The sequence below is a fragment of the Macadamia integrifolia genome, chromosome 7 (assembly GCF_013358625.1).
Source record: "Macadamia integrifolia cultivar HAES 741 chromosome 7, SCU_Mint_v3, whole genome shotgun sequence".
NCBI lineage: Eukaryota > Viridiplantae > Streptophyta > Magnoliopsida > Proteales > Proteaceae > Macadamia > Macadamia integrifolia.
The window spans coordinates 21530766-21554583 of NC_056563.1; the positions used below are offsets into that span (position 1 = coordinate 21530766).

The 23818-nt window shown below is 39.8% G+C and overlaps 1 protein-coding gene across 1 annotated transcript; it reads left to right on the plus strand.

Annotated features, from left to right (window-relative positions):
- The first annotated feature begins 14028 nt into the window (after positions 1-14028).
- On the plus strand, positions 14029-15052 carry LOC122083691 (photosystem I reaction center subunit XI, chloroplastic-like). Its single transcript, XM_042651566.1, has 2 exons — positions 14029-14304; positions 14421-15052. The coding sequence occupies exons 1-2, from the start codon at positions 14143-14145 to the stop codon at positions 14910-14912; spliced, it is 654 nt and encodes a 217-aa protein (XP_042507500.1). The 5' UTR covers positions 14029-14142; the 3' UTR covers positions 14913-15052.
- The last annotated feature ends 8766 nt before the right edge of the window (positions 15053-23818 follow it).

Sequence of the window (23818 nt, forward strand, 5' to 3'; positions counted from 1 at the left end):
ACATGTTATCAATAGCTTTTTTTAACAAATTCTTTATGCAAAAGTGTTTAAAAAAATGTTTCCTATCCATTTATGTGTGTATCTTTAGCGTATCTTAGTGTATCTCCGATACGATACGATACCCTCCGATACGTATCTTAATTTTGACCGATCGATACGGCAACCGATACCGATTCTTTAATCCTTGGACGTGGCTCAATCTGAGCCGTGTATTAAGGATCCCTCTGATTCTCTTATATACACATAAGCCCCTGCTTCTATAAATTTTAATGTCAAAAACCCCTTATCAATTCAGACCTTTAAAACCTTATAATTACACAAAAGCCCCTGAAATTTCAAAATTAAAATCCAGAAAATCCACCCAACACTGAGAGCATCTGTTGATTTACTAGTTCAGATTTTCGAACCGGCTTCACGGAAACACTTATAACTTTTTCATAAGATATCCGATCGAGATGAAACGAAGTGCGTTGGAACCGTAACTGGACGCTCTACGACTTTCTAGAAGACTTAATCATCTGACTCAGTTATGTAAAAAGACCAAAATGCCTTTAGACATTTCTAATGACGCAACTTTCTCATACGAAATCGGAACGCGATGAAATCAGAACCGTTGGAAAGATTGAATTTTGTCGTTTGTTATATGGAGAACACTTCCTTTAAAAAAGTCATCTTCAATGCCATAACTGTCCTCGACTGTCACAAATGTCGTAACTTCTTCATACGGTATCAGAATGTGACGAAATTAAATGCACTGGACTAGGTAAATTACAATATATCTTTTTCATGAAGAACCAATCTTCCAACAATGTCATTTTCAATACCAAAAATACCCCCGAGCATAAATAGGCTAATTTTTTCAGTTTTGACCCAGAAACCCGCACCACCTATTAATGATGTATTAAACCAATCCATGCATACCAAGCAGCTCTGTTATCTCATCGGTGACACCAGACACTGTCATGTCATCATTTTCATCCACGTCACCCAAACTGACCACGTCATCACTGCCACGTGGCCGGGTTGCCAACAAGCACAACCATAAAACAACATTTCGTATTATTAAAAGAAGCAAAAAAATAAAGAGGCTACTCTCCCTGTGTTCGACCCGTAGCTACATTGATCCGTACGCTTGCAGTTACATTTTAAAATCTCAAACAGACTTCTCAATTATGGGAGCTCCACATATCTTGCATATCCTGGGTGATACTGGGAGATATCCTTCCTTCTATGGATGATTTGATGTGTCCTCTTGAGAGACCTTTCCTGATGGAAGTCACGTACTGGATTAGGAATGTACCTTATGAGGGTTGTATTCTGTGAGGAATCCCACAAACATCATGTATTGAGTGACCTGAATTTGGTGGCTCAGTTGCCGATCGACCAGGTTTTGGGGATTCGATTGCTGACCCACTTATCCCGAGTGCCCAACCACGTGTATTACTTGTTATCAGGTTGAGGGTGTGGCCTTAGGTCAGCCATGTGGTCATGGTTCTAGTATTATCTCGAGCTACTAGTTGCAGTCAAGATATGGTGCGACTGCTAACACACATTGCTCTTCTTATGCTGTCATTGACCAGCCACTCGGTAACAAATCCAATCACTAATGTCAGTCGACCATGCTACACCCAAACTAGATAGTAGTTGTAGACTGGAAATATAGCTTGGCTGGGACCAAACCGTTCGTCTGGGCTTGTATCAAGGTCATCTGTGCTCGATTATGCTGCCCTACTTGATCCAAGTGGCATGCCCCCATTGGTAGCATATTTTGCCACAACAAGTAGAATAGTAACTCAATCAAAGTAGAAAAAAGCTACTATAAAATCTATATCTATGTCTCAATTGAGCATCCCACATTATATCAATAGCTATAGAACTAGGAAATCCATCTCAAACTATCGTACTCATATCCTTAGCTGCATGCTTCGCAAGAAGATCTGCAATATTGTTTGCCTTACGGTAACATCGAGCAATGAACCAATTTGAAGTGTCCAAGTAATTTCTAAAAAACCACCATTGTTGCTGAAGTATCCAGTGATTTCTGATACATTTGACCACTAATTGTGGGTCACACTCAATTCAAAGGAACTCCACATTCATCTCCATTACATGATGAATTCCAACAAGGAACACAGAAAATTCTACCAAAAAATTGGTTGTCACACCTTTATATTTTGCAAAACATCTAGAGGGGACACTACGACGGTCTCCGAGAACACCATCAATGTCTGAATGCCCAGGGTTACCAAGGGAGTAGCCATTAATGTTCAACTTACAATAGCCTTGTCTAGGCTTTTGCCAGATAACTTCCAAAATTCTCTGTGAAATTAATGGAACCACCTTAACTTGCAGCCGTCTAAAAAGTAATAGGCCGAAGACCGACCTAATACTGATTTCAACCACATAAGAGAACTCCACGAGTTCACTTAACATAGCCTTAGTCACTAGAGAGTGAGACCGGATAGAGTTATCATGCCTCCTTCGATTCCATTCTGCCCAAAATATGATATGGAATTATAATAACCAAAGGAATCCATACTTACAAGCGACACCGTCGCTGGTTTCATTTTCCACCATGAGAATAGTTCCCTTGTAGATGTAAAACCACTCCAAGCGACATTGAACACCTGAAGAATGGCCGACCAGACTTTAGCAACAAAATCACATTCTAAGAAGATATGATTGAAGGTTTCTTGGTTCTTGAGACGGAGGTAGATCTAGAATCCATTGGCACCTTACATTTCACCACCCAGTCATCCATTGGCAAACACCAATGGCCCCATCTCCAACCGAACATATATATAATAATGATGAAGCATCCCTTTGAACTATACAGTGCTCGACCATCCAAGAACCAGATTTTTATCCCTTAATATCCTTCCCAAGCGGAAGAGCGAGAAATTTTCTGACTTAGATAGCAACTCCAAACTCTCTTGTCAGAACATGGAATCAATGGAAGCATGCATGTATCTCAGGAGATGATACTGAAGGAAAACACCACTGCCCATCCTTGATAAAATCAGAAACAATGGCACTAATTATGCTTAGGGGAACCTGACACCATTGGGATAAAGCTCCAAAATAGTACACTCCTAGCCACCGGTCACTCCGAATGAAAATTTTAATCCATCTTTCCATAAGTGTGATGGATGAAGAAGGCCATAAGTAGATAGAGAAGTTGTGAATGGAAAAAATACTCATCATAGATTTAATCAGCTCCACTTTACCTACCATTGAAAGAAGCCGACCTTCCACTCTATAAGCCTTTCCTTAAATTTATCAACGAGATGAAGAATCAAATCACTTTTCATCCTACCTTGGAAAATCTGAACCCCAAGTAATGGACAGAAAAACCACATTCCGGGATTACCAAGACATCTTTGACAAGGTTTATCTTTTGCTAGTTGTCACATTAGTCGTCATGTTGACTAGGTTTATTGATCAAATGCCCTAACCTGAGTGAATCATATGATGCATACTCTATTATCCTAGTTAAATTTCAAATAATAAAAGAACGATGGATTTTTTTGGTGCAATGGGAGAACCTGGCCCTTTTGCGTGTGTTTATTCCTAGTGTCATCTACAATATCTATGACTTATTTGATGATAATCTAAGGTAGGGCTATATTGTTGTAGATATATGTGTTCACCCCATATTCAACGGGAGAAAATCGTACCAGAGTGCAGTAAGGGTAGAGGGAGTGGAAAATCAAATAGAAACTATTTAATCGAAATCAAATACGGTCCGATTTTAATATTGGAAACCGAAATCATATGCTACTCAGTTCAATTCATTTTGCATCTATCATACCTTGAACCAAATCGAAAAATCAGAACCAAATAGATTAAAGCCTTTACTTTATGGCTAGCATTGCTTCCAAGTCCATCTAATCATTGGGAAAAAATATCTCTGAGCAAGCAACTTAGACTATGCCAGTGTTCTCTATCTCTATCACTATCTCCACCCCCCCCCCTTTTGAAGAACCTTATCATGTGCTCACCCGTGGCTGGCTTCTCCAACCCATTAGCTTAGCCTTTTTGGGTATCATTTTTCTTTTTTAGTTTTACCTATTTAACAAAAATCATCATTGAAAACCTTTTTTTATTTTTTTATTTTTTGTCAAAACATTCAAATGGTTTGGTAACTACTTGACAAAAATGGTTTTTTGCGAGGAATAGTTTTGTATCTCTATGTGCAAAATGGCTCTTAAAAGAAATGGGTGAACAGATGTTTTCTTCACCCATCGTCATTATAACTCTCTTTCTCCACTTTGGACTGAAGAAGAGGGGGCAAGGGGCTTGGAGTTTTAATTACAAATCAAATGACTACTTTACCCCTTCATATTGTGACTTTAAGCACGTTCTCATTAAAATTTAGCACAAAAATAACTGAAAATTAATTTTGACCAAAGCACATAAATGACTCTTGATCTTTTTTTGGTTTTTGTATTTTATCAAAAGTTTTTTTTTTTTTTTTCAATAGAAACAAGCTCCATAAATGATACCATATGCAACTAAAACCGTTTTTGCAAAAAAATAAAAATAAATAAATAAAAAAATAATAATAATAATACCAAAGAGGGACTTAGAGAAGCCTCTCCCTCAAATCATTTTCTGCAAAATGTGACTATTTTATGGACTTCAAATCCATCATTTTCCATGCGGTCTATCTCTTAGAGCTTACACTTTACATATGAGCAAGACCATGAGACCTAGAGGTGCCAATTACAGGCCCGGCCTGGTAGGCTTGATTGAGTCCAAACATTTAAACACGAACTAGCCTAGCCAGATTAATAGGTGGTTCCCGATAAGGGTGGTACCCGATAGGCACCTGACTCACCCCGACATATTTAAGGCTTATTTATAGCCTGCTTAGAGCTCGTTTAGAGCCCATTTACGAAGCCCATACATTTAAAGGCCGATTATAGATAAAATGAGATCTATTGCTCACAAAATTTCGGCCCCATCAACCTAATATCCTAAAGTAAACCCTAACTTATTGTTGTTTACCATTAAGATTTCAAAAATGGAATCAAGGATCGAATTGGATAGAATCAATCGAAAACAAAGTAGAGTTGGCGGAAAACAGCTGGAATCGGCTGGATCAGTCATGGCCGATTCACCGATCGGATTCTCATTTTTGAAACAGTGTTTACCATATGGTGTACGCACTTGGTTGTTTTACCATTGGATATCTTGCGTCTACCATCTAGAAATATGTACAACCCAACCTAAACAGAACCTGGGTCATGTCAACCCTAAGCTAGGTCACCGTTGGATCATGCATTTAAAAAGATGCAGTGTAGGATCCACATCTAATGGTAAAACTAACACCATTTAATCGTGTGTAAGTTCCTCCAAGGAATGGGGAGAGTTCCCTCAAAAATGGTTGATAAGTCAAAATGGGTGGAATTAATTCCGATGGGTGGGTGTTTGGGGTACGCAATCATTTTTAAACTTTAGGATCCCGAAACGTACCCTTAGGATAATGTACCCTTCAATTTTCCTAACTAAAGTACGGAATTGGAATCCAGACCATATCTAAATCAGCTCGGATTAGTCCATACCAACCCTAGAATTGATATATTTTTGGCATCTTAGATTCTTTTGTGTAAAGGTCAAACAAGCGAGATTGAACGGAATATGAATCCATTGATTCCAAATTCTTGAAATAGTGCTCCACCCCCTCCAAATAATAAAAATGAGAGAAAATTACATTGCCACCCCCTGAACTTCGGTCCTTATTCAACGCCACTCCCTGGACTTTTCGAAACGTTAAATCCACCCCCTAAAAATTCAAAAAATTTCAAATCGGTCCCTACCGTTAGCCGACCGTGATAAATGAATGAAAACCGGTTAGTTTTTTTATAATATACCCAAAATACCCCCACCTATTGTGAGAGGACAATATTGCCCTCTCTTTTATTTCCATCTTCTAAACCCATCTCCCATCTCTCATCTCTCATCTCACTCCTCTCACTCCTCTCACTCACTCGGCCGGACAAGAAGAAGGAGACGACGACAGTACGCCACCCCCTGCAACTTGATTCTCTTCCCTTCGGCGTGCGATTCTCCCCCCTCCGGTGTTTACCATAGTGGATTGTGTCTTGGAAGGGGAGGGGGGGGGGAGAGAAATGTCGAAGCTTCTCTGTAACTCGCATTTGAAGGCTCTTCGTCGCCAGAATTTCTCTGCCGTTTTACTGAATTCTCCGTTTCTGATTCAATGAAGTAGTTTTTCATCTCCTCATCTTCTTTTCGAGTCAGAATAGCAATTAGCTATGTCTCTCCCTAGCTTGTTGTCGAATCGACGACTTCTTCTTCAATCATTTACCGGTTCAAATTTTCATAGGTACTTGTGAGTTCGAGCTTTCAAATCGAGTGCTGCAACTACGAAGGAGAAGAGTAAGAAGGATGCCGAAACTTGTGATGAATCAGAAGCAAAGTCTCTGGGTGATAATGGAAGCTTGATAGGTTCCAAAGATGATTGCTATCCTAGCGGTGAATTTGAGTTAAAGGAATTTAGTGGATGGAAGAGATTTGTTGTGAAGCTTCGAATGCTTTTCGCATTCCCAGAAGGGCAGTGCGTTAGGCATGAAATTGCGAGGACAGGTTCAAATTGTTGTTCTCGTTCTTTAATAGAGTTACTGTAATTTGGCCAACATCTAGTTCAACTAAAACTAAAGCATGGAAAAAATAGGATTTAAAGTCTCAAATTCCTCATGATGATGAGATCATCTCACTGTGACACACCGGAGGGGGGAGAATCGCACGCCGGAGGGAAGAGAATCGAGTTGCAGGGGGTGGCGTACTGTCGTCGTCTTCTTCTTCTTGTCCGGCCGAGTGAGTGAGAGGAGTGAGATGAGAGATGAGAGATGGGAGATGGGTTTAGAAGATGGAAATAAAAGAGGACAATATTGTCCTCTCACAATAGGTGGGGGTATTTTGGGTATATTATAAAATAACTAACCGGTTTTCATTCATTTATCACGGTTGGCTAACGGCAGGGACCGATTTGAAATTTTTTGAATTTTTAGGGGGTGACTTTGACGTTTCGAAAAGTCCAGGGGGTGGCGTTGAATAAGGACCGAAGTTCAGGGGGTGGCAATGCAATTTTCTCTAAAAATGAAAGAAGAAGTTGCACTGAATTCGTTATGTTACCTTAAGTTTTTTTTTTTTTTTTTTTTTTTGGCAAGAGAATGCTACGCGCTTGTGTGCTCATTTATAATTGAACCAAATTGGATTGCAAAAAAATGATACGGTTTTTATTTTGTAGGTTGTCTTTCTGATTCGGTTCAAAATAGAAAAACCTCTCATGTAAATCAAATAGAGACCATTTATGAAAAATTGACTACACTAGATATGAACTGATGACAATTGAAAAACTAACAAATCTTTCCCTACATTCAACCAAAAAAAAAATTCTTTCCCTAAATTTCTTTTCTGTTTCTCTATCGCTATAGCTTAACCTTCCCCACCTCCTTAAAAAAAATCCTATAGCTTATGTTTTTTTAGTAACAAAATTCGATCTATAGCTTCACTAACACTCATGAAACAATCTAATCACATAATAAGAACACATAAAAATAGGATCTTAACATAAATAGTAAACACAAAAGAGCAATCACATATTCGTAAAAAAGACAAAATGCTAAAAACCATATATAAATTGATCATTTCACCAATGATAAGAATTACTATCTAAAATCCAAGATTTTTTTATGGAATGTAACACCATCGTACATATATCATTTGTAATATATTCTTACATGATAGAAGTTTAATATAAAAAAATAGAATAAATAGAATTAAAGGGTATAAAGGTGAAACTAAATGTGAATCGGCACTACAAAGTTTTAAAACTTGAGATCCATCTCAACCAAAATCGATCTGAATGAAATTGGATTGGACATATTTATCTTTTTTTTTTTTTTTTTTTTTTTTTTTTTTTTTTTAAATGATGTATTGAACCATTTTATCGTTTTACCTTAGTAGTGCATTTGTATCATATCAGTCAAGATTGGGGATCGGTCTCACCTAATATTTATCTGATCTAGGTGATCCTAAGCGATCCAATGATTTTTAAAACCATGCTACAAACTGAGTCCCAGCTAACACGGGGGGCGGGGGGGGGGTGAATCAGTGTTTGAAATTGTTTTTCCCTTTTCTGACTATGCATGCCGACAAGGCAATCACTTATGACACTGTAGCTGATATATACATAAGCGCGCACACACTTCGCTTCCCATCATAGGCACTTCCAGATGTGCACACCTGTTCTGTAGCACATGACACTTTAAATCCAATACTAAAAAACATAAATCAATTGCACCCACAAAGCAGAGGTTTTTATGAGGTTCGGTAAATTGCCTGCATCCTTGGAGTAGTGCCATTAAGCCTTCCTATCTACTCAATACACCACGAGTATTACACCAATAGTTCGGAGCACCCACACCCAAGTTTTTCCCAGTATAGAACTGGGAGAACACTCAATGCCAATACAAATGACAACACCCACTGTCAGATTTACCCAGCATAAAACTAAGAGGGCACATGCAGTGCCAATACAAGCAGCAACACCCATTACTAGGAAGCACCCAGCTGTGTCTAACACTCACTAAACATGCGCCGTTTACAAATAACAAAATCAATTTTGGGTTTATACAAAATTTCCCTACAATGCAGCTTAGTGTAGTCAAGGATTTCAACATATGCAACTATCTAGCTAGCATAGATATACATACATACAATGATATCAAAATGAATAGAGATGAAAATGCTTACAACCCATGTGTCTGATGTACACAGAGATGTCCTGGAGATTCTTATAGAAACTATCAACTTTTCCTTCAATAGGAGACTTGAGCTTTCAAGTGTCTACAACCATAGGGTGACCATAAAAGAGCTCTTCTTTGCCTCTTCTTCTTCAACAAAATAGGGGAACCACACACCCTAGCTTCTTGTACCTTTTTCTATCTTCTATGTTATGCTTTCAATAAAGCAATCAATGAAGCAACATAACCTCACTATCTTCTCTTTTCTTTATTTTCTTTACTTGCACTCAATAAGACGCGATAACTACATAACCACCCAAGCTATCCTCCATTAATGGAGCCTTAAAACATCTCAATTTAAGCTAACAATCTTCTTTAATGCACACAAACAAACGGGTGAACTCTCTCTCTCTCTCTCCTTTATTCTTTTTCTTTCATTTTTCTTCTTTAAAGAAGCTCTGATATGTTCAATAATGGCAAACACCTCTTCACTTTATTCTTCTATGGCATAACCTTCACCTAGGTCATCTTCAAAGGACTCCAACCCTTCAAGGAGGCTTCAATAGAGCCCATGAATGAAAAGGAATGGTAGGTGAATAAGTTTTAATGCACTAAAGTGTCCAAGAGGCCTTCTTCTCCAATTTCCGCACATTTCTTTATCCCTTCTCAAACCACCTTTAATAAAGTAAAATCTAATGCCATTAAACTACAATTTATTTAACGGCAAATCAAAGTGGGGGAGGGGGGAGCTTCCTCACACAAGACCATGAGTTTTTTCAGCTCAAAACTTTGTTATAGGGCTTCCAATGAAACAAGAAGAAGAAGAAGAAGAAGAAGAAGAAGAAGAAGAAGAAGATAGCAACTTGAATTAATTGATTTAGTCTTGTGGAACAAAAGTTATGATCATTTGAAGTTGGGTGAATGAGAAAGCCCCAAAGGCAATTTGTCACGGTGGCGTAGAGTGTAATACCCTACTTTTTAAACCCGGTCTGATTTTGCGGTTGAACCGGTTTGACCATGCACGAACCAAGCCAGAGGAAATTAGAGCGGGTTCCTTATGGGCTATGATGGCACGGGTGACCTTAAACACCGGCTGGCCCGACAAGTCCGAGCCAGTGCCAGAAGAGACGGGAGTGTCCAAGCCCTATACATGCACCTACCATAAGGCCATGTACGGATAAAACATGTATTATATCCGTATTTTAAGGTATATACGTATGCTATATCGTATGCCGGGGGTGGGGTTCGTGCTGAGGCCCGAACCCTGTCAAAATCCCAAGTTTTGGCCCTCAGGTGGGCGGACAGGTGGGTGCACCCACCCACCTGAGTGACCCATCCATGTGCACTATTCACTTAATTAGGAATTATATATATAGCTTTATGTTTTTTTCTTTCCTTCCATTTATGTCACCCGTACGTTGGTGAGGATAGTAAAGGGGAGAGAGAAAAGAAAGGGAAGAAGAAGGAAAGAGAAGGAAGAGGAAGAAGGGAAGGATTTCAGCGGCGCCGAAGCTTGATCTTCCCATTCCGGCACCGGGAGAGTGATCTTCAACTCTAGATCTACAGTTAGAGGTAAGCAAAGGTGGGTTTTGTGAACATTCACCATACCCAAGCTTTAAACCCTTGATTCGAGTATGGTTTCTTGAGATCTTGTAAATCCCCTTTGAAATGATGAATCTAAGGTTTAATAGATGATTTATGTGTTGATCTTGAAGGATGTGAAGAGATATTGACAAGGTGGAAGAAGCATTGTGGGTTTGAAGTGATTTGGAGGGATTGAAGTCGTTCTTGAGCAAAGAAGGTAAGATGGTTTCCCATCACTTGAATCTAACCTAGATCTAGGTTAGAACCATCCTATAAGACCTTGAAGGTGTGAAGAATGGATGGGAAAAGCCCCCATTTGATTCCCCAAAGAATGGAGAAAATGGAGAAGAAACAGGGTGTTTCCCGCCAAGACCGGTGGGTGCAACCGGTGGGCCCCTACCCGCCTGTGGGCACCCACCTGAGAAGGCAGGGGGGCCATCGGGCACAACCGGCTGGCCCAACCGACGGGCCAACCGGCAGGCCATCCTACCCGCCGGTCCTAGCAGGGGCCCCTAGCCCAACCGGTGGGTGGAACCGGCGGGCCCCTACCCACTGGTCCCAACCGGTGGGTAGGACCGGTGGGCCAGACAGCCCACCTGTCTGACCCACCCGTATGGCCCCGAAGGTGATTCTTACGTCCGATTGGACCCAAATCGGACGTGTGACCTTCTTTTGACGTTCTAAACACGATTTTGACATCGGATTTCATTAATTTTGATCCTAAAATGGTGAAGTACTAACCCCGCTCAATTATATTAGGTTCACCAAATCCTACCCGATTCGCACCGGATCTCACCCGTACCGAACGAGAATCCTTATACGCTACAGGTAAGTGGGGAGAGGACGTTTGGCCTTGTTTCAAGGCATTGTTTGGCATTCATTTAAATATATCTAGTCTAGTCATGCCATCATGAATATGCTATGTAGTCTAGTCATCCCACACATTGATGTGCATATGTACTATGTTTACTTTCCAAATGCCAATTGAATGAGATGTTTATATGTTGAATGTGGACATCATTGTGCATGTTGCATTGATAGACTAGATTCCATAGTCGGCTTGGAGACGAGTGCATTGGTGGCTCGTGGAATGGGACACGGTGGCACTATGCAATCGTACTATTGTCATATAGGAGCATGCGGTATTAGGATTTTCACCATCCCATGCTACGACCCTTCCCAACAGGGGTTAAGGTGTTGGCTTATCATTTGGGGGGGAAGCAGTGGTCGCGGTCATCGGGTCACTGTGGCGGTTAGACATAACGCCCGGCGGGTCATGTAGGACAGCCGGCAACCCTGGTGGTACATTCAAGAGGGCCAATCGTACTGCTTTTAAATTGCTGGAGTCAGCACCTTTATTTTCAGTCATTTACATTTCTGTTGAGAGCCGGTGGACGGCATTGTCTTTACTTTTCCGAGTACTCACGGTGGGCCTTCTCTGACAGCCCTATGGGCGTATCGCGGGAGGGAGTTCGCGGCTCGTACCCAGAGTATACGCGCACTGTGGTTGTAGTAGCACTAAAACCGAGGACTTAGTAATGTTGCTTAGGTGGATGTGATTTAAAATGTATAGCATGGCATGTAGTGCATATGATGTGTTGTGATGTGTGGACTGCTGTGTGGTCCATCTTTCTACTTACTGAGCTAGTGAGCTCATCCCACGTATACGCCCCTTTTTAGATGATTTTGCAGGTCATGCATCTGAGGAGCACGGGGTGGGTCCCACATTCGAGTTTCCTGAAGAGGACTGGTGGACCCTTGAGGAGTTAGAGCACGACACTGACTGCTCGTGTGAGAGCTGTGCTGCGGGTCAGCAGTTTTGAGGCCGTGCTGAGCTCCACTTCTGAGGCCGAGCTGAGCTCTACTACGTGATGCCGAGCTGGGCTCAACCCTTGATGCCGAGCTGAGCTCCAGCCTTGATACCGAGCCGAGCTGTGTACTCTGATTGTTTTGGTGGATTTCCTTATGTACTTGATATTTGAATTTTATTCTTTTTGTGTAAATATCATGCCTTCGGGCCCAAATGTATATAATTATTGTATCACTATCCGGGTATCAAGTATTATGGGATTATTCACAGGTAAAACTTAGTCTTCCGCTGATCTGATGAATTTATATTAGTTGTGTGTATGCTGTGGTGGAATACAATATCTGATGATCCTGGCAGGTTTGGGTTAACCGGTGTTAACTCGGTCACTGGCTCAGTTCAGTGTGAACGGGGTGTGACATAGAGTGCACTGTGGGGTATGGGGTGTATCTTAGCTGTCGAATTAATTCTCAATGGGCACCTCAGATCTGGACCGTAAGATGCACATAAGTGATCTTCGGATAGCGGAAAAAGGGCGCTGATGTAAGTGGATAACATGGTGATGTCATCCATAGAATGTTGTTGAATTTCCATTGGCTAGCTTGCATATTCCTTCTAATTACTTCAAGCTCCTTCCATTCTAAAGAACATGTGCCGAAACTCCCTCTGACCCTTTGACTAGAATTTTCTAAAACTACATAAAGACACCTCATTTAAAAAAAAAAATGCTGAAAAACCCCGACTAACTCGAGAGCAAATTCCAAACCAAATTTGGATTTCTCGGATCGATTCCAAGGAAAACTCAATAACTCTCTTAGTCGGACCACAACTTGAATCTCTACAAACTTTCAGAACACCCCATCAATAAACTCGGTAAAAAAAAAGAAGATCAAAATGCCCCTAAACATTGAAGAAGCCATAACTTCTTCATCCAATATCGAAATGAGACGAAACCGAGTGCGTTGGAAAGAATATTTTATGCTCGCAAGGAACCATGCAGGACCCGTCTTCCAAAAAATAAACTTGAATGTCAAAAATGCCCTTGAGTGAAATTAAGCCACAAACGTCAATTTTGGATCCAAAAATCTGCACCACCTACCATGCTAAAACTCATTCACCCAAACACCATCACACATTACTACCGTCTCATCGAAGAGATCAAACATGCCATGTCATCATTAGAACATCACAGCTGGCCACATCATCACTACAATGTTGAAAACAACACAAACACATATAAACCAGTTGAAAATCAGATATCAAAAAACAAATTGATCGGTCAAACCGGATCATATGTAAAACGATTCTAATTTTGCCTAATTCATATCTAGTGCAGTTTTGATTTCACCTTGTCAAAATGCATATCGAACCCAAATTTGACCGAATAACCAGAACTAGGCCAATTGACACCCATATCACAAACCTTTTGTTGGGGGAAATGATCTGCACAATGCCCGTGGACATATTCTTTTCTATGCCCTCTCACCAAAAAACAAAGTGTGAACCCCATATATTTTTTGTTTTATTTTTTATTTCATCTATTTTGGAAAAATGTTATGGGACCACATGGGTGATACTTTTTTCATACCATTAATTGATGTATCATGTTCCTTCCGACGCCGCCCCACCGTGGAAAACCCTTTCCTGTACCATTTGTAACTTATGCACCCCCACAGAGGAACCTTTCTCATCTCCCAGGGTCTCGCAAACCTAGGCATCAAATCTAACGGCTGACCTTACTTGGCAGCAACTTAGTTTGTAGTATGAGGTTGATGTTATCAGTCTTTGTTAGATGGGATAAAGGATAAGGTTAGAATCCAATGAGAAGGCATAACAACCACAAGTAGGGATGTGAAGATAGGTGCTATCTTCCACTTATGATGAATCAAAATCTCACAAAAACACACCCTTTCTTTATCATTCCTTCCCTATGCTAGCAAGACACTTCTATCTGTTCTGAAGAAACCCAGTTAACAAGCAATGGCTGCTGCTTCCCCCATGGCCAGCCAGCTCAAGAGTAACTTTACCACCTCCCTTATAAAGGGACTTGTCTCTCCCAAGGGTCTCCCTGCAACTCCTTTGAGGGTCTTGCCTTCCAAGAGAAACCCTTCCTTCACAATCAGAGCTGTCCAGGCAGAAAAGGTGCAGATGAATTATTTGTTTTTCTTTCTTTTATTTGATTTCATTTGTACTTGAGCAATCTTGTTCAGATCCCCTTGAAGTCATAAACTGATGTTGTTATGCTTCTCCTTCTGCAGCCAACTTACCAAGTGGTTCAACCAATTAATGGGGATCCATTCATTGGAAGCTTGGAGACTCCAGTAACATCAAGTCCATTGATTGCTTGGTACCTCTCCAACCTACCTGCCTATCGGACGGCAGTCAACCCACTACTGAGAGGCATTGAAGTGGGTTTGGCCCATGGGTTCCTGTTGGTTGGACCCTTTGTTAAGACTGGGCCTCTGAGGAACACTGAATATGCAGGAGCAGCTGGGTCTCTTGCAGCAGCAGGCCTTGTTATTATATTAAGCATTTGCTTAACAATCTATGGAGTTGCTTCATTCAAGGAAGGAGAGCCGTCAATTGCTCCCTCCTTAACCTTGACAGGGAGGAAGAAGCAGCCTGATCAGCTACAAACTGCAGATGGGTGGGCCAAGTTCACTGGAGGGTTCTTCTTTGGTGGAATTTCTGGTGTCACCTGGGCTTTCTTCCTCCTCTACGTTCTAAACCTGCCATATTTCGTTAAGTAGATTTTTGGCCTTTACCAAAATGTCCATTTGGTGATTGGGACTCTCTTTGTTGCATGTGTTTATTTGGCGAGGTAAGGAAATGGAAAATTGTATATTTGATTGATGACTGCGTGATTAAAGGACAATTGGGTTTTCAATAATGGACTTTTTTTTTTTTTTTTTTTTTGGGTTGTGGCTTGGCAATCTCACGTGGCCTCGTCATTCCCTTGATGATATTGCTCGGCAAAGCTAATACAGGAAGAAATCTGTTCGGAGAGCAAAAGGAGAGAGGGATTCAAACCTTCGAAATACAATTTCTATTTTAAGAACGAATTCATCTTATAGGGTTCCCAAGAGATTCTTCGATTCTGTTAATAACCAGGAAATTGAGGAATATCATGAAATAACCTAGAGGGGGGGTGAATAGGTTATACTAGTGGAATTTAACTATTTTTGATGTATAGGTCACAAGTGTGATTGCAAGTTAAAACAATGCGGAATAAATAAAACAAGTACAATCACACAACACAAGATTTATAGTGGTTCGACTCAATCTGAGTCTAGTCCACTCCCTACAAGAATTCTCTTGTAAGGTATTCCACTAATTCTCCCTTTCAGTACAGTAGGTAGGGAAAAAAACCTTTATAATCTTTTTCACGGATAAGAGTATTCTTACAAATCCCATTTACAGGCAGAGAGACGCCTTTACAATCTCTTTTGGAGGTAGAGAGACACCTTCCTCTTTTTAAGATAAGAGAATCCTTACAACCCTAAGTACAGTCTAGAATTATAAAAACAGAAATAAATAGAAAATAATGGAATAGGAGGAATACCTCAAGTGTGGTGCAAATGATGAGAATGAGAGATGAATGATGCACCTTTTGCAAAGTCCTCTCTTATGGCTTTGACTTGCACAGGAGATAGTGGAGGACTTTGATTGAGACTTGAGCCTTTTTGTGGGGATTGGTGTAATCTAACAACTCAAGTAGAATATACTAATCTTAATAACTCTTGAATGCTTGTAATAATGCTCTTAAAGCTCTTTCTTTATGCTTATTTAATTAAGAGCGGTTTGGGTATTTATAGGTGAACTTAGTGAAGCATTTTAGGCAGAAAATCAGGCTCTAACGGACGTATTCTAGGACCACCGGTCGATCGCCATCGGTAATCGATCGACCGCCAAGAGCCGTTGAGGTAAAATATAGCCGTGGAAGTTTTTCCAGGGAGGCACCGATCGATCGGGACTTTTTGCCGGTCGATCGACTATGGTCTCGGACAGTTCCGATCAATTGGGGCTTCCAGTCAGTCGACCGCCAACCTGACAGACTTTGTTTTGAAAGAATGCTGTCATACTGACCAGTCATTAGTGTTTTGACCATAACTTATCGATCCGACCTCGGATTGACTTGAGATTAGTTACGTTGGAATCGCGACTCAATTTCCTACAACGTCTATGAAGGTTTTATCTCCTGATACCAAATTTAAGATTACCCAAAATACCTTTAAGTTAGGTTAATGTGGTTTTCACAGAATTTCACTAGACCACATTTTTCCTAATATGTTCCTCACCACTTAGAGATTCTCCATATTTGGTCAAGGTATGCTCTATGGTCATTCTAGTATGATGCAATGCATATGCATGTGATGAGTGCACATATATATGTGGAAGTTACAAATTACACTAAAAATGACCAATCTATCCTAGTGGTCTTCTTCTTCACTTGAACCTTCCACTCTTTGGTCTTGAATGTTTTTAAGCTTCAGGGCCATGTTTGCATGAGTTCAAACCTTGATGTCTTGATTCGACCTTCTAAGTGTTTCTTCAAGTTAATTATACTTTCTTCAAGCTAATTACATTTTATCAAACCAAGTTAAAGATGTATGTTTGTTTGTTAACACCAAAACATAGCAAGGAGTGTGGACATGTTTCCCAACAATCTCCCCCTTTTTGGTGATGATAAACAAACACAGCAATATAACCAAATACAATAAATGATAGTAACACTGTGTAAAGGTCAATAAGATAATTTAATTCAGTGCCAGAAAATAAACAAGGATAGTAACACTGTGTAAAGGTCAATAAGATAATTTAATTCAATGCCAGAAAATAAACAAGGATAGTAAACAAAGATAGATACTGTCATTTCCATAAGAGTAAACAATTAAAGATAGATACTGTCATTTTCAGAAAGAGTAATAGATGTTCTCCTCCTTTTGTCAACAGCAAAAAGGGAATCAAAACGACACAAGAAATTTAAATACTCCCCCTGAGTATGTGCCAAAGAAAATATAACACATAGAAAAGTATCATAAGTCCAACTTCGTATCGCAGAGTAGTAAAAAAAAATAACATAAATGACTGAAACAAACACGAAGTTCTAAAAATAACTCCTAATCCGCTGCATCCTTATCCTCCGTGTCCTCCTCTTCGTCTTCTTCTCCGTCATCTTCATCTTCCTCGTCGTTGCGTAGGAGCTTGAGAATCTCATTCTGCTTTCTTTCCATCTTTGCCAATTGGGTAAGGATGATGTTCCCAACTTTCTGAAGATCAGCAATGGTTGCATAGGCTAACGTATCATCACTTCCTGGTTGCTGTGGCTGGCTGGGTCCAGCAGCAGTCTTTTTGGAGTTTGTGGGCTGCTTGGGAAGAAGATGCATCTTGCGAATAATGAAAAGATTGATCTCTTGAGGAAACGGGTCAAATGATTCACCAGAAAAATCCACGTAAAAGTGGTCCATGATTTGGCAAATCATCCTTCCATAGGGAAGATTTCCCTTTTGAAGTCTATCACCATGGATAATCATGGTTTTGAGCAGAATGTAAGGAAGGTTGATGGTTACAGTCTTACAAACACAGTAGGTGAGATAAGCATGAAATGGGGAGACTTCATCTCTATGGCCACTCTTTGGGAGGATGTTGTAGGAGATGATGAGATTTACAATCCTCCCTATATTGGTGAGTTCCTTAGCCTTAATTTTATGAGTATTAACATATTCCTTCATGATGCTAGAATACACACAGTCAACATCCATGAATTGTTCTATGTAGGTCTTGGGTTGGTAGTATTTTAGTTTCCCTGCCACAGAAATGTCTAAGATTTCTCCTAATATCATGATGTCTATATCTATAGGAACTCCCTTAACATAGGAATGGACTAGAAGATTGTCACCTTCACCAGAGAAAGTAAGGTTACAAAAGAATATTTTGACAAGGTGGGGATAATAGTGGGAATCAAGTTTGAGAATGTTGCCCCATCCCAAAGCATCAAACAGGTCTTTGATGTCATACCTGGACAGAGAGTCGGAATTGATGGTCCCACCTTGCTCTATGTTTCGAGAGATGTAGAGATCCCATGATTTTTGAGCAATGGAGGAGGAGAACCATATATCTTTGTCAGAGGCCTTCCTTTTTCCCTTCTGAGCTACCGTTTTCTTGCCTCTGTGTGGGCGGTGAGAGTCCATGATGATTGGAGGCGTAAGAGGGGAAGAGATGCAAGGGTTTTGGGAGACGGATAGGAAGGGATCTTGAGAGATCTAGGTTAGAGAGAAGTTCTAAGCTAGGGTTTTGGGAGAGGAAGAGTCGAAATGGGGTTTTAGGCCAAGCAGGGTTTTAAAAGTGGACAAAATGGTTCTAAAAAACCGATTTTAAAAGAGTTCAAAATCGAATTTTCAACGGCATTGGTCGACCGGTATATTGTGGCTGTCGACCGGTAATCCTTTCGGTTAGAGGCGGTCGACAGAAAGTTTGAGGTGGTCGATCAGTAATCTATTCGGTCAGTGCCGGTCGATCAGTATATTGGGGTGGTCGACCGGAAGAATCCAAAATTGCCTGAGAACCTAGAAAATTGTGGATGTGGAAAGGATTTTTCAAGTCTAGGCTTTTTGAAAAGAGTATTCAATGTTTATTCATTCAGCCAAATGGGTTGCAAATGCCAAGCTCCTTCCTTAGGAAGCTAAAACGCTCTTCACCAAGTGTTTTAGTGAATATATCTGCGAGTTGTTTCTCAGTTTCAATGTATTCTAGAGAGACATTGCCATTTTGAATGGTGTCTCATAGAAAGTGGTGTCGAATATCAATGTGCTTTGCCCTTGAGTGTAAAATGGGATTTTTACTCAAGTTTATGGCACTAGTGTTATCACACATGATTGGGCAAGATTTGAAACTCACTCCAAGTTCTTCGAGAGTTTGCTTCATCCAAAGGATTTGAGCGCAACATCTACCAGCTGCAACATATTCAACTTCGGTGGTAGATAGAGCAACGGAGTTTTGTTTCTTGCTGAACCAAGATACAAGGCAAGAGCCGAGAAAGTGACAGGTACCACTGATACTTTTTCTGTCGATATGGCAGCCTACGAAGTCAGCATCAGAAAAGCTGACCAAGTCAAGGGGTTGGTTTTTGGGGTAGCATAACCCAACATCACATGTGCTTTTCAGATATTTAAAAATTCGTTTTACAGCTGTGAGGTGAGATTTCTTAGGATCAGCTTGAAACCGAGCACATGCACATACACTATACATGATATTAGGTCTACTTGCTGTTAGATATAGAAGGCTCCCAATCATGCCTCTATATCTAGTTACATCCTCAGAAGTGCCATCCTCATCCTTGGTTAGTTTCAAGGATGAGCTCATCGGAGTGTCTGAAGATTTTTGACTGTTAATGTCAAATTTCTTTAGCAGCTCTTTGATGTACTTACTTTGGTTTATGAAAATTCCATTATCAGTTTGTTTTATTTGAAGTCCAAGGAAGAAATTTAATTCTCCCATCATACTCATTTCAAATTCATTACTCATCTTGTTACTGAAATTAGTACACATTCTCTCGTTGGTTGAGCCAAAGATGATATCATCTACGTAGATTTGAACGATGAGTATGTCATTCTTCAAGTTCTTCACGAACAGGGTTGTGTCAATCCTCCCCCTTGAGAAGCCACTTTCTATCAAGAAAGTACTTAATCTCTCATACCAAGCTCTAGGGGCTTGTTTGAGGCCATACAGGGTTTTCTCAAGTTTATAGATATGGTTTGAAAACTTAGGGTCTTCAAAACCAGGAGGTTGAGCTACATATACCTCTTCTTGAATGTATCCATTCAAGAAGACACTTTTGACATCCATTTGATATAGTTTAAAGTCCTTATGGCATGCAAAAGCTAGTAGCATTCTAATGGACCCTAACCTTGCTACTGGTACATAGGTTTCATCATAGTCTATTCCCTCTTGCTGATTATACCCTTTGGCAACTAGTCTCGTTTTGTTTCTCACTATGTTCCCATCTTCATCCAGTTTATTATGAAAGACCCACTTAACACCAATGATGGTGTGGTGGTTAGGTCTTGGGACAAGTTCCCATACCTTGCTTCTTTCAAACTGGTGAAGCTCCTCTTGCATAGCTATAATCAAATCACTGTCTTTTAGTGCTTCTTCTATGTCCTTGGGTTCAATCCTTGAGATAAATGCAGTGTGATTGCATACCTCTCGGGTTTTAGATCTAGTCTGGATTTCTCCATCTAGATCCCCTATGATGTTTTCTAAGGGATGATTCTTATGCAGAATGACTTTCTTAGGTAGTGTTTCTAATTTTTCTATGGTAACATCATTTGTATCATCAAGAGAAATATCATTAGCTTTGTTCTTAAGTTCATCAATTATGATATCATCATCATCAATAGGAGATTTGTTTAAGTCATTAGGTAAAGATTCATCAAATCGTACATTCATAGATTCTTCAAGCATTAATGATTTTTTATTAAAACCCCTATATGCCCTACTGTTGAGTGAGTATCCTAAGAATATTCCTTCATCAGATTTTGCATCAAATTTTTCAAGATAATTTTTTGTGTTTAAGATGAAAAATTTACATCCAAAAATGCCTAAGTAGTCTACTTTTGGTATTTTACCAAAGTACAGTTCATAAGGGGTTTTAGAAAGTAAAGGTCTGAGAATTATCCTATTTAGTACATAACATGCTGTATTTACAGCTTCAGCCCAAAAGTACTTAGGCAAAGAATACTCATTAAGCATAGTCCTTGTTGTCTCTTGTAATGACCTATTTTTTCTTTCAACTACACCATTAGATTGAGGCGTTCTAGGAGCGGAGAAGTTATAGTCAATACCATGGTTGTTGCAATATAAGTCAAATTGACTTATATTGTCAAATTCTCCTCCATGGTCACTCCTCACAGAGGTTACAGTATACCCTTTCTGATTTTGCAGTCTATTACATAGAGTTGCAAATTCATCGAAGACATCATTTTTATTTTTCAGAAAAACAGTCCAAGTGTATCTAGAGTAGTCATCAACGATTACAAATGTATAATTTTTACCACTCATACTAGATATATTGATAGGTCCAAATAAGTCTAAATGAAGTAGTTCCAATGGTCTAGAGGAAGAGACAATATTCTTCGACTTGTGGGAGACCTTGGTTTGTTTGCCTTTTTGACAAGCATCACAAAAATTGTCTATTTCATACTTGATTTTAGGGAGGTTCCTCACAAGATCCTTGGATGCAATGGTTTGAATCAACTTGACATTTGCATGTCCAAGTCTTCTATGCCATAATGAAGACTCACTATAGTTAGAAACCAAGCATGCATTCAAGGAACTTGCTTTGTCAAGCATACAAACATGAATATTATTTTTCCTAGACCCTTTTAGTATTAGATTATCATTTGCATCTTTAATGCAACAATGGGAGACATTGAACTCTACTTTGTATCTAATGCTACATAACTGACTTACACTTAGGAGATTATAATTCAAATTTTTCACAAAGTAAACGTTTGAGATTAAAATACCTCCAAGTCTTATTTTTCTCATACCAGTAATTTTTCCTTTGCTGTCATCTCCAAAGGAGACCCATCCTCCATCGTAGTCTCGTAAGCTTGAGAATAGGTTCTTGTTGGATGTCATGTGTTTGGAGCATCCACTGTTGATGACCCATTCAGCTTCCACCTTATTCTTCAAGCAAACCTATAACAGAAATTTAATCATACACTGGTCCCCATAATCTCATGGGTCCATCATTATTAGTGTCAAACTTTTCGACTGAAACCCAAATTGTTTTGTACTTTTCAGGTCTTTGGTTCGGCCTTTGGGATGGCTTTAGGTTTCTTTGAGTCCTCTGATATTCATAAGATCCATTTGATCTTTGAGGAGTATAGTATCTTTGAAATCTATAGAGTCATTGGTTTTGGTATTTCCCTTGTGGTCTATAAGTCTCCCTAGGATAGTTCTTGTACCCTTGGAATTGTATTTGGGGCCTCTCAATAGAGTATTCTCTTTGAGGTTGGGATTTTCTATACCTAGGCATAGGCCTAGAGTTTTCTTGAGACCTATATTGCCTTCTTAAGGGCGTGTAGTAGTAGGCATAGCTAACTCTTGGTCTCTCAGTTTGAGAATTGGGTTTCTTCTTTTTCTTGGAGTGACATTGGTTTATAGAGTGTCCTGTCTTTTTACAAAAACTACATTTAATGTAAGAGGTAGATGATTGGTTTCTTTGATCACCCCTTCTTGGATTCTCATTTCTAGATGGATTTTGTCAATTGTAACCCAGTCCTTCTCTTTTATTTGGACCTTTCCTTTGAGAACCAAGAAGATTGTCAAGGTTCTTTTGCCCCTGAGTACAGGTACAGAGGGTGGAGTTCAACTTGAAGTTTTCTTCCTCCAGTTCACTTACCTTTGAGGTTAGTGCCTCCACTCTCTTATTTAGTGTGTCAACCTCTTTCTCAAGTTTATTTTTATCAGACTCTAATTTGATACTTTCTTCATACAAGGCCTCTAAGGCTTCTTGAAGCTCCTCATTAGAGTCCCTTATTAAAAGTTCAGGTCAAGTTTGATATACCTGTTGTTCTTCATCGCCGATAGCCATCAAGGCGAGGTTGGTGACTTCTTCTCCAAATTCACTTTTCTCCTCTTCATCACTTGGGTCCCATGTGGCTGGATAAGCCTTCTTCTTTGATTTATTTGGGCATTCGGTTCTGAAGTGTCCAGGCTTTCTGCACTCAAAACAGACTATATCTTTAGAAAAGATTTCCTTGGGTTTAATTTTTTATTTACCTTTTTCCCCATAAGATTTGTTTCCGTAGGATTTGTTCTTGTGTTGAAATCTTCCTTTCTTTTTGAGGAACTTATTGAATTTCCTTGTGATGAGTGAAATTTCTTTTTCCATGTCGAATTCTTCATCTTCTTCATCATCGCTTACTTCTTCGATAGTTTGAGTTGACTTTAGAGCTATGGTTCTCCTTTTGTTCTCAGGATTTGGTTTGTCGGCGTTCAGCTCTACTTCATGAGTTTGTAGAGATCCAAGCAAGTAGTCTAAGGAGATTTTCATCAAGTCTTTGGCTTCTTCTATTGCTGTTTTCTTGGCTCTCCAAGCTGCAGGTAAGGCTTTTAAGATTTTCTTGATTTTTTCAACATTAGTATAAGTCTTGCCTAAACCTTTGCGATTGTTCACAATATCAGTAAATCTTATAAACATAGAAGTTATTGACTCATTTTCTTTCATGAAAAAGGATTCGTAATCAGAAACGAGTTGGTCTATCTTTCTTTCTTTTACCTCTGCTGTACCTTCATGTGTGACAAGAAGCATATCCCAAATCTCTTTAGCTGTGTCATATGCTATGACTCGGTTGAACTCTTGTTCATTGAGGGCACATTGAAGGAACGTGATTGCACGAAAGTTGTACTGGATGAGAGTGATGTCTTCAGCGTCCATTCCCCTTTATCCTTCGGTATTGTTTTTCCATCAACTATTTTGGTGATGGTGTATGGTCCATTCTCTATGGCTCTCCATACAAGAATGTTGTGACCACACACAAAGTTTTTGAATCTGCACTTCCAGAAGGAAAAGTTCTCTCCATTAAGTAAGGGGGTCTCGAGGTGTTCATGCCTCCTGATGGTCCTTGGAATGCGGCCATGGTCTTTG

Coding starts and splice junctions, on each gene's coding strand:
- LOC122083691 (XM_042651566.1), top strand. CDS start 14,143: ATGGCTGCTGCTTCCCCCATGGCCAGCCAGCTCAAGAGTAACTTTACC. Junction 14,305..14,420: donor GAGCTGTCCAGGCAGAAAAG/GTGCAGATGAAT, acceptor CTCCTTCTGCAG/CCAACTTACCAAGTGGTTCA.